At 45.8% G+C, this 13,536-nt stretch overlaps 1 protein-coding gene across 1 annotated transcript in view; it reads right to left on the bottom strand.

Annotated features, from left to right (window-relative positions):
• BIN3 (bridging integrator 3) overlaps window positions 1-13,536 on the bottom strand; it is a 109,475-nt gene that overhangs the window by 13,484 nt on the left and 82,455 nt on the right. The window contains exons 7-8 of the mRNA XM_056860628.1: window positions 4,196-4,337; window positions 915-1,049 (exon numbers count right to left, since the gene is read on the bottom strand). Coding sequence (XP_056716606.1) covers window positions 915-1,049; window positions 4,196-4,337 — 277 coding nt within the window. The remainder of the gene's footprint in view (window positions 1-914; window positions 1,050-4,195; window positions 4,338-13,536) is intronic.

Raw genomic sequence — 13,536 nt, 5'->3', positions numbered from 1 at the left:
AATTCAAGTTCTGCACTAAAAACCCTGCCACCTGTATACAAAATTTTATTCAAATACTGATAATCTACATAAATAAAGTAGGCTTCCTTACTTGCAGAAATCCCGACCTCTTACTTTATTGCTGTACTTTAAAAGAAACGGTTCATGTTATACAGACAGAATCTACATCTCTGTCAAAAGCTCAAGGAGCGGAGAAATCCCCAAAGGGTCTACACATGTACACATGAAGCTGCCTTTTACTGAAACAGACCCTTGGTCCATCAAGGTCAGTATTGTCTACTCAGACCGGCAGCGGCTCTCCAGGGTCTCAGGAAGAGGTCTTTCACATCACCTACTTACCTAGTCCCTTGAACTGGAGACCCTGTCCTTTAAGGACAGTTAAGTGATTACATTTTTATCCTGCTCTTCTTCCAACGAACTCAGGGAGAGGCACACATGTGGCCTCCCCCCTTTTATTTTTACAACTGCCCTGTGAGGTCAGTTAAGTCAAGAATGGAATGGGGGCAAGGTGACTGAGTGAGGATTTGAACCCAGCTCTTCCTGGCCTAAGCCCAGTACTAAGCCTAACCTAAGCTGGCACAGACTGTTTTCTTTTACAGTTTATAGTAACCAGACTTCTTTTTAGAACGCTGAGCTGAAAGCCACTCTCAACACTCGCTCAGCTGCTCTCTTGACAGCAGACTCAGGCACACGAGATTGGCACCAGTCGCCATATCTTGATGCTTGTTACTCCTACAAGGAAGCCCAGCAGAGCCCTTATGATGTGGAGGATTCCAGTAGGCCGTTTGCATCTACATGCAAAGTTCATTTATGACCAACTTAAGTGACGTTTCTACCAAATTAACAATGCAGATTGGGGGTGGCACAACTTATAATAAAGCAGAAGAAAAGAAGACAGAAAGCAGTAGTTGTACCTGAGCCCGAATCAAAGACTCAAAGCTTGGCTTAAAGTAGTCAATCCGACTGCTGTAAAATTTGGGCATCTCTTCCAAAAGCTGCTTGTTCTTGGCCTCAAAATCCTCTTTCACTGGCCTCAGTTCTTCCCGAGCCTGGGAGAAGAGAAGGTGGAAGAAAAAGACCACTAATTACTACTACCTTCTACCTGGAACACCTCCAGATCTGCTTTGAAAGTCACACTGTGAGAAGGCTTCCTTTTGAACTCGGTCCCTAATATAGCATGGCCAAGATGGACCCTCTTTAGCCCTAGGATAAGAAGTGGTACTGAGAGACATTAAAAAACAGTTACAGAGGACAGATGCATCCTAGTAGACATCGTGGCTCTACCCATTTTCAGAGCATTTCTCAATATTTCTGAAATATTTCTCCTCCAAATCCCAGCTGAGAGGGTTTGCCTTTTTTTTCTTGCTAGTTTGCTAGATCTGTTGTGGCTTCAGCACCACCTTCTCTCTTGGCCAGCCAAGCAGGGATCACGTACTGATCACTATCATGTCATAATGAACACATGAAGCTGCCTTATACTGAATCAGACCCTTGGCCCATCAATGTCAGTATTGTCTACTCAGACCGGCAGCGGCTCTCCAGGGTCTCAGGCGGAGGTCATTCACATCACCTACTTGCCTCGTCCCTTTAACTGGAGATGGCGGGGATTGAACCTGGGACCTTCTGCATGCCAAGCAGATGGTCTACCACTGAGCCATGGCCCTTCCCAATGCTATCGAACCAATCAGATTTGGCTACATACCAATTTCAAGGCAGGCAAATAATCCTGTATTAGAAGGGCAATGCTTCGTCCCAGGCTGGTCACATGGGTGATCCTAGCCAGTCAGGAATGTGAGGGCAAACGAAGCCTATTCATGGCACAGTTTCCTGTGTAGAGCACTTTCACAGCAATCCCTGAAAAAGGGCTGAAGGTGTTTCTATGTGCCATTCAAAGCTGATGAAAATGTCTCTCCCACCTCTTCTTTTGACTCAATCTTATTATAAACGTATGGTGGTGGTGGTGGGGAAATCCCTCCTGCTTAGCCATCAGGACAAAACTGCTCACTGTTTCATATGCTTTGGTTTTCGCATGCATGAGAAGCAATCTGAAGTTCTATCAAACCTGAATTCTCCCTTCTCGATACGGTTAATTTTTTTTTGACACAACGGCCAGTTTAGAGAGTTATTAAAAATGCAGCCTCTGATTCTGCCGAAGTCAATCTCTTAACAGGCTTTGGGTAAACAGAAGGCTAACACAGTCAGATTGAAAGCTGATTCACACGCTGTATGCAGCAGTCATCTTTGCCATGGTCCCTACGAAAGGTTCCCACAGTAAACACACAAAATGTGAAGAGGAGGCATGTGTCCTTAAAGCATTCAGCGACTGGCTACGGCTCCCCAGTGTATGTTCAGAGAAGCAGGTTCGAGCTTCCCCTGATACTGCAGGATGTAGCAATGCCGCTGCAGCAAACACAATCGTCACAGGACTTGTGAAGCAGCCCTTAGTGACAGAACTTATTAATACTCTTATTGTCAAGTAGTTCCACTGAAGAGCATCTTAGCAGGAGGATTCTTGAGTGGCTTTATTATTTCAGCCGTAACCTCGCTCTCTTGGATGCAGTTTATGTCTCCTTTCAATATTACCCTTCCAAGACATGGGGCAATTCCATGGGGTCTGAAAGAACCTTGCTAGATTGTTTAGCACACACAAATTCTATAAAATTTGGGAAGGCACTCTACAGCATATGCCTATGGCTTGGAGCACGTTGCAGACATGGGAGTGACCCGGCGGAGTGTTCCTGAATCTTAAAACCAAAACATGGGAAGGAACAGGAGGCACTAGAAAGGAAGAGAAGGGAAGGGAGGGGAAGAAGAAGAGTTGGTTTTTATACCCCTCTTTTCTCTACCAAAAGGAGTTTGAAAGCGGCTTACAATCACCTTCCCTTCCCCCACCTCAGGCACCTTGTGAGGTAGGTGGGGCTGAGAGAGTTCTGAGAGAACTGTGACTGGCCCAAGGTCACCCAGCAGGCTCTTAACCACTACATCACGGTGGCTCTCAAATGGCAGGAAATGGCTGGCAGGAAATGTGTGAGATGGAGGGGGAAAATCAGTACACCTGTTAACTAATGGGGGATGAAGAAGCAGTCTGTCATGCAGGTGATGCAAACACCAAATTGTACCCCTAGTGGCACAATCAATATATTAAGTCCCAACTCTGCCCCCTGCCTGCAGATACTTAAGAGTCAGAGTGGTGTAGTGGTTAAGAGTGGTGGTTTGGAGCGGTGTACTCTGATCTGGAGAACCAGGTTTGATTCCCCACACCTCCACATGAGCGGGGGAGGCTAATCTGATGAACTGGATTGGTTTCCCCACTCCTATACACGAAGCCAGCTGGATGACCTTGGGCAAGTTATAGCTCTCCTAGAGCTCTCTCAGCCCCACCTACCTCACAGGGTGTCTGTTGTGGGGAGGGGAAGGGAAGGTGATTGTAAGCTGGTTTGAGTCTACCTTAAGTGGTAGGGAAAGTCGGCATATAAAAACCAACAATTCTTCTTCTTAAATCTGCAGATAAGGGGAACACTGACACCCGACAGATGTTTCTGCAGACTTAGAGGACCCTCTAAGTCTGCAGAAAAATCTGAAATTAAACAAAAACTGGGGGGTTTAAATCCCCACCCCCATTTTTAAAGAAGTGGTGTCTGCACGTGCAGAGACAGTGCTCTTCAGCTGCTGCTGCCACAGGAAGCCCGGCCTGGCCTCATCGCCCACCGGGCCAGGCCAGCCCGCATGGGTGCCAGGCGCCAGGAGCAGCTCAAGGAAAGAGAAGAGCTGCTGCAACTAAGGTGCGTGTGGGAATTGACCATTGAATGGACACATACATTTTTTAAAAGCCTTGGTTTGTACTGCAGTATGAAGAGCTTGCATGCGGAGAATCAAACTTGCACACAATAAATCAGCATAGGATACAATGGCAGAAAAGTCTTTGGTGTTTGCTGAACTAACTCCCCCCTGCCCCCACCCCCATTCCATTCCAAGACTAGAACAAAATAACCCTTTGGGGAGGTATTTAATTCACCACTCCGCTAATGGTGGATTCTCCTCCAAAGGTTCCTTTGCATCCTCTTTTGACAAGTCCTTGCGCCTTTGTGAAATACATACCACGGAAGTCACAAAATACCACCCAGGGCCCGAGCGACCAGCCCCCTCTGACAATCATGCTTCTCTGAATGCCTTTCTGCCTGAGCTTGGCACAAACCTGATGTAGCTTGGCCAGGATGGGTCCCGTCTTCTCCTTCTCTTCATACTTCTCCACCTTGGACTGCAGTCGCTTGTAATCCTGCAGAGCTTGTTCACGCCGCTTCACTGCCATGTTCAGGCTGGGGAAGACACCACTGAACCTATATGGGGATAAAGGAAGAACAAAACCTTTCATAGCCCTATCATGATGAATGGTCTCCTCACTGTGCTTAGCTCAGCTCTCCACTAACTCAACTGTCTCCACATACACCAAGTAAGGGCAGGTGGACGTGTCTTTCCTTGGCTCGCCTCCGGAGACGGAGTTTTCCAGTGATTTCAAGAGTTGGCCAGATCCCATGACAAGCACTACAATCCCAAAATGCAAAATCAGGCACTCCATGATCAAATCAGTTTAAACAATTCTCCTGTCCCTTCTGAAACTGTGAGGATGCACCTTGATGCTATCAGAAACGTCAACCAAGTTCACAGCAATCCCTTAGCTATGCTGACTTAACGAGTTTGCTCAGATTTGATGTTAAGTTCTATCCCAAATACAAATGGCAATGTTAATCAGGAACATAATCCCTGAGACCCTAAATATTAGTACGGAAAGGTTCATCCTTTTAGAATGGTCTCTTCAACAAACTGCTGATCTCCCAAGAAGCCTCTGAAGAACTACTCCAAGAGGTAATGAATGAGGCACATCTCGCACAAAATGATCCCCTTCTCACCTCAATGAGTAAACCCCCACTTCTTTTTTGTGTGTATACTGATAGGAGCATTAATGTCTTTGGGGTGGGGGGGAATGGCTATTTTCATTGCGTTGTTTATTGTATGTATTATACTGTTTTGTTTTCTAGTTTTGTAATCCAGCTTTACTGCACTGTTATTATACAGTCATTTCTGCATTCTTTAATTCTATAATCCAGTTCTAATGCACTATTTCATGTATTATACTGCTTTTTATGACATTGTTCTTTAATTGGGTAATCTGCTTAGGTCTCAGCAAGAAACGTGGTCTATAAATGGAGCAAAACCAACAAACTCCTTCCCTCTTAGAACACATCCTACCTGACCCTGCATGGTATCCCCTGTATGCTACATGGTATCCCCTGTATTTGTCTGACCTACACAAACAAATTCTTCACTTGGTGACAGAAGCATCCAGTGAGTGACTCATAGGAATGAATCAGCCATCACAGATGCAACACCGCAGACATAAAAACATAAGAGCAGTCCTGCTGGATCAGACCGGTGGTCCATCTAGACCAGCAACTTGTTTCATGCAGTGGCCAGCCAGCACAGAGGCCAAGGGTTTCCCCAGATGTTGCCTCCTAGCTCTGGGTTTCAGATGTCTGCTGCCACTGTTAAACAGAGGTTCCCTTTAGCCACTGTGGTTAGTAGCCATTGATGGACCTATCCTCCTCCATGAACCTGTCAAACTCCCTTTTAAACACATCTAACATTTTGGCCATCACCACCTCCACTGGCAGCAAATTCTACAGTTTATTTATCTGAAGAAGAAGAAGAAGAGTTGTTTTTTATATGCCGACTTTCTCTACCAGTTAAGAGAGACTCAAACCGGCTTACAAGCACCTTCCCTTCCCCTCCCCACAACAGACACCCTGTGAGTGGGGCTGAGAGTGTGTGACTTTTCCAAGGTCACCCAGCAGGCTTCATGTGCAGGAATGGAGAAACAAATCCAGTTCTTTACCAGATTAGCCTCTGACGCTCATGTGGAGGAGCGGGGAATCAAACCCGGTTCTCCAGATCAGACTCTACCGCTCCAAACCACCGCTCTTAACCACTACACCACGACATCACGCTGAGTGAAGGATTTCCTTTCGTCTCTCCTGTCCTGCACCTATGGCCCATAACTTCATTGGATGCCCCCGAGCTCTAGTATTATGGGAGAGGGGGAAAAAAAATTCTCTCTATCTGCTTTCTCCACTCTATGCATAATTTTACACATGTTTCACATCATCCCACACCCTTCCAATGGAGTTATTTTATACTTCCAACGAAGTCGTCCAAGTATAAGTAGATCACCGGGGCTGGTCCCCCAGGAGAGGCAGCATTAAAAATTCCCAAAACAAATAATAAATAAATGGACGCTGCGAGGTAGGCAGATTCACACAATATCACTCGGGTCTGCTTCACAAGTTAACTCCCCCCCAGCTGCCTGAGCCACGGACTCGCGATAGGGCCCAGCTCTGCAGATAACTTAGCCTATGGTTTAGTCAAGCCTTAGGCGTGACTCACAAGAACACACTCGCACCTTTAAAAAGGTAATTTGAGAACCAACCCTTACATCTTGATTAATTTTTAGCCTACCCCAACCCAAGGGCTCAACGAACCCTTGAGAAAATATAAAATATTCAGTTGAAATTCCAAGTTTTGCAAGCTGCCTCAGTTGCTCGCCAAGGACTGGTGCTAGCAGAGAACAAAATTACACACTCTTGTTCGCTTCGGCCGTGTCTTTTAACAGGTGTCCAATAACTTTAAAATTGCCAGTTTCACACAAAACTAGTTAAAAGTAGTTACAAGTCTTCCGCCTGCCCCTCAGGGCCCCTCACATTTCTTTCAACTAGACAGTCACATTTTGCAGGTTTGGAACCTGTTTTTGCTTAAATGCACTTTTTTTGGGGGGGGGGAAATCAAATTAACAGACAAAGCTGCTGGGTAATAACAGACTGGACTCCAAAGGAATGAACTGCCAGACTCTCAAAGGAAACCTCCTGCCTCCCTTCCTAGGTCCTCTCGATGAGAAGGAACATCAATTGAAAAAGCAGCCAATCTTTGGAGGCAGTCGAGTGGCACTCTTTTATTTTCAATACTGTCTAACAAGAACAGAACACAATCTTACACAAGCACAAAAGGCTGTAAGCACCTGCGGCACCTTGGCTGGAAGCCCGCACATGGTTTCTGTGCCGGCCAAGCACAGTCCAAAATACAACGGAAAGAGGATGCCATCATTAAGATTCCCTGGGATTAATTATCTACTGTTTTATCAATATTTAGGGAAGAAGCTGTGCACTCACAGAATTTGTTTCCTAACTGTGCCTCTTTGAACTGGAGCTCCGGCCATCGGTGCCCACCTCTTTCAGTGCTAAGTTTTCTTAGGGCAAAAGTTTAGAACGGAACATTTCATACAGATGATGAGAGGAGGAGAAGGAGAAGACGACAACGAGGAGTTGGTTTTTATATGCCGACTTTCTCTACCACTTAAGGGAGAATCAAACCTGCTTACAATCACCTTCCCTTCCCCACCCAACAACAGACACCCTGTGAGGTAGGTGGGGTTGAAAGAGAGTGACTTGCCCAAGGTCACCCAGCTGGCTTCACGTGTAGGAGTGGGGTCTGCTGCTTATGTGGAAGAGTGGGGAATCAAACCCGGTTCTCCAGATCAGAGTCCACAGCTCCAAACCACAACTCTTAACCACTTCACCACACTAGCAAACAACCCCTTGCCCCTCTATTCCACCCTACTATTGATCTTAGCCCCACACTCTGGGCTTCTTCTATACCACAGATCTGAATACAGGTAGGATCACCTTGGGATACAGTGAATGACCTGGGGTCCCACCCTTCATTACAGTTCTGTAGTTGGGGGAGGGGAAGGAGGTAAGAAGCTACCAAGAAAGAGAGAGCAAAAGGGGGCTGAACACTCTGAAAAAGCTCCAAGCCATTAAAATCTACATGATAATACTGTTCAAAATCTTAATTCCTCAAACTCTCAGAGCTGCTCAAAATAGGAATGGACCTGTTTGCATGAAGCTTGCCGTGCTGGATCTGTCATCGCCTAGGAAATGTATGGCTCCGGTTGTGCAGTTAAATCATTTAAATCAGAACTGTGACTATTCCCGAGGCTCTTAAGTGCTTCCTTATAATGGGAGATCTAAGTACATGAAAACGTTGCACCAGTAGATTCCCCCCACCCCACTGCCTGCCTTTTTGCCGGTACACTGTGCTCCGCTCAAAGATATTTCAGATGCTGCTGTGCCATAAAATTTAATCTATAAAACCCGCTCACCTGTAATAGCCTGTACGAAAGACGTAACAGCAGGAAAGGTAGTGCAGTATTATTTAAAACATAAGAGCCATTGACATTAGCTTCTATACTTAGACCTCCATATTGTAGACAACTTACAGACTCAAAAGTAATCGTGGCTTTGATTTGAAGGGCTAACTGCACGATTCTAACGATGTCACCGTTGCTGCAGTAGATGCCCTGCTGAACACAAAAGCAGGCCCTCCGGTGCCTTTCTGCTGTGTGCTGAGCAATATGCATGAAGAAAACGTTGCCATTAACAGAGATTATATCTCAGAGTGGTAAACTTGTGCTTGGCCTGAGCCAGCATGAGGGAAAGCTCATCGGAGAGAAAGGTTCTAACATAGCCTTCTCTCTGAGATGCTATTTTTCTACATGCAGGGATTTACTTACTTACTGGTATGGAGGAACATCCTGTCATGCAAGGCCCAAGTCTGAAGAGGTGCAAGTTTGCCACCTCACTGAGAACTAGGTTTGAAATGACAATGAAGAACCACAGACAATTTGTAACTTCAGTTAGCAACTATTCTGGCTAGAAGGCCGTTTTCAGACGGGGTTGCAGTGAGAGCAGGCAACGTTCCCACCACTCACCACTGAGCCTACTGACTGCTAGATCTTTTGAGTCCTTCACCTCTGGATTGTGGTTCAGACTTAGCAACTCCTCGGCCTCCTCCTAATCTGAAAAAGACAACATCCAGCCTGGCTCTCAGGACTGGGAAAAGGCGGCTGACTCTTTGCTTCTGCTGCCACCTTGTTTCTTGAGATAATGTGGATTGGATCAACAGAAGAAGAAGAAGAAGAGTTGGTTTTTATGTGCCGACTTTCTCTGCCACTTAAGGGAGACTCAAACCAGCTTACAATCACCTTTCCTTCCCCTCCCCACAACAGACACCCTGTGAGGTAGGTGAAACTGAGAGAGCTGTGATGATCCCAAGGTCACACAGCTGGCTTCGTGTGTAGGAGCCGGGAAACAAACCCAGTTCTCCAGATTAGCCCCCGCCACTCCAAACCACCGCTCTTAACCACAACACCAACAGCTGCATTAAAAAGCAACCCCTGCCATATGCTGCCTATGCAAGAGGTAAAAAAGGTAAAGGTAAAGGTCCCCTGTGCAAGCACCGGGTCATTCCTGACCCATGGGGTGACGTCACATCCCGACATTTCCTAGGCAGACTTTGTTTACAGGGTGGTTTGCCAGTGCCTTCCCCAGTCATCTTCCCTTTACCCCCAGCAAGCTGGGTACTCATTTTACTGACCTCGGAAGGATGGAAGGCTGAGTCAACCTTGACCCGGCTACCTGAAACCAACTTCTGTTGGGATCGAACTCAGGTCGTGAGCAGGGCTTGGACTGCAGTACTGCAGCGTTACCACTCTGCGCCACGGGGCAAGAGGTAGCACTCAGCAAATCCCTCCCCAGGATTCTCTTTTCCGTGCTGATGGACACATCTGCATTGCATGCTGGCTGCAACTGTGAGATCTGTTTTTCCTAATAGGTGGCAGAGAGAGTTTTTAAATAAGACAAAAAGCCCACAGAGCCCCTCCCACCAGTGCTGGCTACAGGAAACTCCTGAAACAGACTGAGTTCATGGGCTTGGGAAGAAGTCACACTTACATACTGTGGCAACCCAGAGGGCTAGATACAGAGTGAACTCATCATACACACAAGGGGGAAGGAAAGCCCAGGGCAAGATTCGAAGCCCTCTTTGCAGGTTAAAAATGCCAAACGGCGGCATTCATCTTTATTTATTTAAATATTTTTACCCTGCTTTTTGCCTGCAAAGCAGGACTCAAAACGGCTTACAAGACTAAATGCAAACAACGTAAAGCCACGATACAGCAATGATACAAAAGAGCCTCTCAACAACTGCATGTGTAACTTCCATCAAGATATTTCATAATGAGGAAAATCCTGCTACTTACATACCGCCAAAGCACTCCTATACAATTTGGTCTCACACAACTTCTGAAACCTCTGGAAGATCTGCTCCAAGTAATAGGCTCGGGTGGCCCAGGATAGACTGATCTCAGAAGCTAAGCAGGGTTGGTCTAGTATTTGGATGGGAGACCACTAAGGAATTCCAGGATCGCTATGCAGAAGAAGGTAATAACAAACCACCTCTCTTCATCCTTTGGCTTGAAAACCTTAAGGGGTTGCCGTAAATCGGCTGCAACTTGACAGCACTTCTCATCACCACCAAGACACACAGCATGGGGTAGCAGCTCCTTTTCGGGCTTGAGCAGCCTGGGGTGGCGTTGCTGAACAGGTGGAAAATCTCTGCCCCGACAAAGAGCAGCACTTCCAAAGGAACTTATTTGGCTACCTTTAACCTTTTTTGCCCTACAGAGTGTGTGCGGAAGCTCTGGAAAATCACTCCATTTTTTATCTTGCTCTTCCTCCAAATAGCTTAGGGTGGCATACATCATTCCCCTTTTAACCTCACAATGCTAGCCAAGGCCCCCAATAAGCTTCATGGCAGAATGGGGTGTGTGTGTGTCGAAATCCAGGTCTCCCCAATTCTAGTCCAACACTCCACCCAGGTTCTCACTACATCTTGCCATGGCCTGGGCTAGCTCGATCTCGTCAGATCTCAGAAGCTAAGCGGGGTCTGCCCTGGTTAGTACTTGGATGGGAGACCACCAAGGAAGTCCACGGTTGCCGTGCAGAGGCAGACAACGGCAAAACGCCTCTGAATGTCTCTTGCCTTGAAAAACCACGTGGGCTGCCAAAAGTCAGCTGTGACTTGGCTGCACTTTCCGTCCATCCATCATATGCCACCTCTCCAGAGTCTTGCTCCAGGCCACTTACAAATAAAAACAGTACCATAAAATCATATTAAAAATCACAATTGCTCTGTGTGTGTGCATGTGTGTGCGTGTGTGTGTGTAGCTAGCCATGCCTTAACACAGCCTGTCTCAGTCACCGTGCGCTTCGCTCAAAAGCTTTAGTGTTAACTAAACAAAACTAATTGAATGTTAAGTCAACAACATGCTTACATGGTTATCTGTCAATATCGACTAAACTCCACTGTGAGGATGGCTCAGGTTAAAACAAGCAGCCACTTATTGGCGCTCCTAATAGGGGCACTGCAAGAAACAAACGGTGCGGGGAGTCCTGGGCAGTAGCCCATGGGCACAGCATGTACACATCAAACCAGGGAGTTGCTACATTTAATACTACAGTTTAATGATGTTGCATTGACAAGGATTCATATTGTGCAGTATCAGTCAACCTAGCAACTCCTGCAGTTAAGTGGACGGTTGTTTTATTTCATACTTACTAAGGGACCAGGACTAATGCCCCACCCTTCTTCCCAGGATCGCAAGGAGGCCAACTCCATCCTTCCCTCCTCCAGGTTAGGCTGAGAGATGATGGCTCAAAGGCCTGGAGAGTTTCATGGCAGACTAGTGATTTGAACCTGGGTCTCTCCTACACCACACTGGACAAGACCGCTTTCATTTCCCGGTTAAAAGATCTACATCCAGTACAGCAAAAAAGCTCATATTGCGCTCAACACTAACAGGAAAAGTATATGAAACCAAACATTTCCAAACAACAAGCCATCCGCTTTGCTGTTCATGGCTTCCTAAGTAAATATCATGGGTAAAAGCGTTGGCAGGGACAAAGTGAATTTACATTTTTTTTAAATAGGAGAGCTCACCATAAGGTACTATTTCACCAGATGGCAAAATGCATCACTTGTTTTCTAGAGAAGGCATGGAGGAGCTGTATCTTTATTCTCCACTTGGAGGTGCATTTGCAAATTAAAAAAAAAATCATAGGGCTTCATTCAAATGCATTAGAATTAACTGAACAACACTAATATGAACTGAAATCCACTATGTGGTTGTATCACCTCGTGTTGAATTTACTAGCAGCGACTCTCCGTTTGCCTTGGAGACGTCATCAAAATATTCAGAATTGATTGTGGGCAAGTTTGCCAGGATGAGGATAAGAAAGAAATCCATGCCCTAAGTATCAAATTTAAGCACATTAAAGATAATACAAGGCAAGCTTCAAAGCATTTTAGAACCCCATTTTCATTAAATAAATGAGGGTTCTAGCTCTGTAGCTTTAGAACAAATAAACAAAAAACATGAAAATTCCATGAACTTAACGTTAGCAGTAAGGAGGCAGTTTAAATAGAGAACAACTTCCTTGCAGTCTGACTCCTGTGAATCTCAGATCCTAAGCAGCAAGCTTTTCCCCATTTGTGACTGACAGATTTTAAAGTAATAATATGGTGGTGTGGGAAGGGAGAACATGTGCACACAGCATGCCCAACTACAACTATGCACTGAAAAATGTATGTGAAAATTACGTTAATTAGGTGAATTCGGCATAAGCCAATTAGCATCAGTTCCTCCAGCTCATTATAGTATTTCTAATAAATTCCTTGGTATTGGACGAAATGATGCCTCCACTGATGCAATACTTTCCCCTCCAGTGTAGCAGTTCTGTACACACACCCCTCCGATGCCGCTATGGTATCAAAGAATAAAGACAAAGCCGGCACCATTATTTGCCTCAAGGTGTTAACTGCTGCTTACACATTTATTTTATGTTCAGCTTGTATGGAAGATCTTTGTGGCTTATCTCCATGAGATGAGGCGCAACAATTTTGTCAGCGCCAGAGGCACTGTTAACAAAGCACAGACATTAATTATGTGGATATTTGCTGCATTTTTCTGCAGATGGGTTGAAATGAGGACTCTGAACCCGTGGCACCCTTGATTTCTTCACCAGGGGAGGGGAATCCAATTTTTTTTTGGTAGCGTTTCAGAATAACAAAGTCCTGCTGTTGGAGGATAAATAAATAATACAGGGCATTTATAAAGCTCTTCGGAGCTTTCAAAGCATGTCTTTCACAACTTCCCAATAACGCGTAATTACAGCAGCCCTGCCAGGTAGGCCACTGTTATTTATCCCCATATGGCAGGCGAGAGGCTGCAACTTGCTTAAAAACCCTCTGCCCGAGTTTGTAGCAGGTGCGCAGCCACTATGCTCCAGGAGCTCTCAAGTTATGCAAATTGCACAATTAGTAGCGTTTTGCCTACTTTTTAAATATACATTCAGTGCCCTACTTGCATAATTTTGCTTGGGCAAGTTAGGGTGGGAGATTTTCCTGCCTGAGACTGGGGAAGAGAAACCGAGAAGCTGAGAACTGGGAAATGATGGGTGCTTGCAGAGCTGGCACCAGGACAACCTCAACAGAATCAGATGCACTTAGCGAAAGAAAATGCTGCTCCCCTTCACAATGTCATAAGTTTCCCCACCCAGTGGCCCAGAGGTGATTTTTTACTTGCCCCAG

The sequence above is a fragment of the Euleptes europaea genome, chromosome 14 (assembly GCF_029931775.1).
Source record: "Euleptes europaea isolate rEulEur1 chromosome 14, rEulEur1.hap1, whole genome shotgun sequence".
NCBI lineage: Eukaryota > Metazoa > Chordata > Lepidosauria > Squamata > Sphaerodactylidae > Euleptes > Euleptes europaea.
The sequence above is the reverse complement of the archived record's forward strand: the minus strand, read 5'-3'. Positions and strand labels throughout refer to the sequence as shown.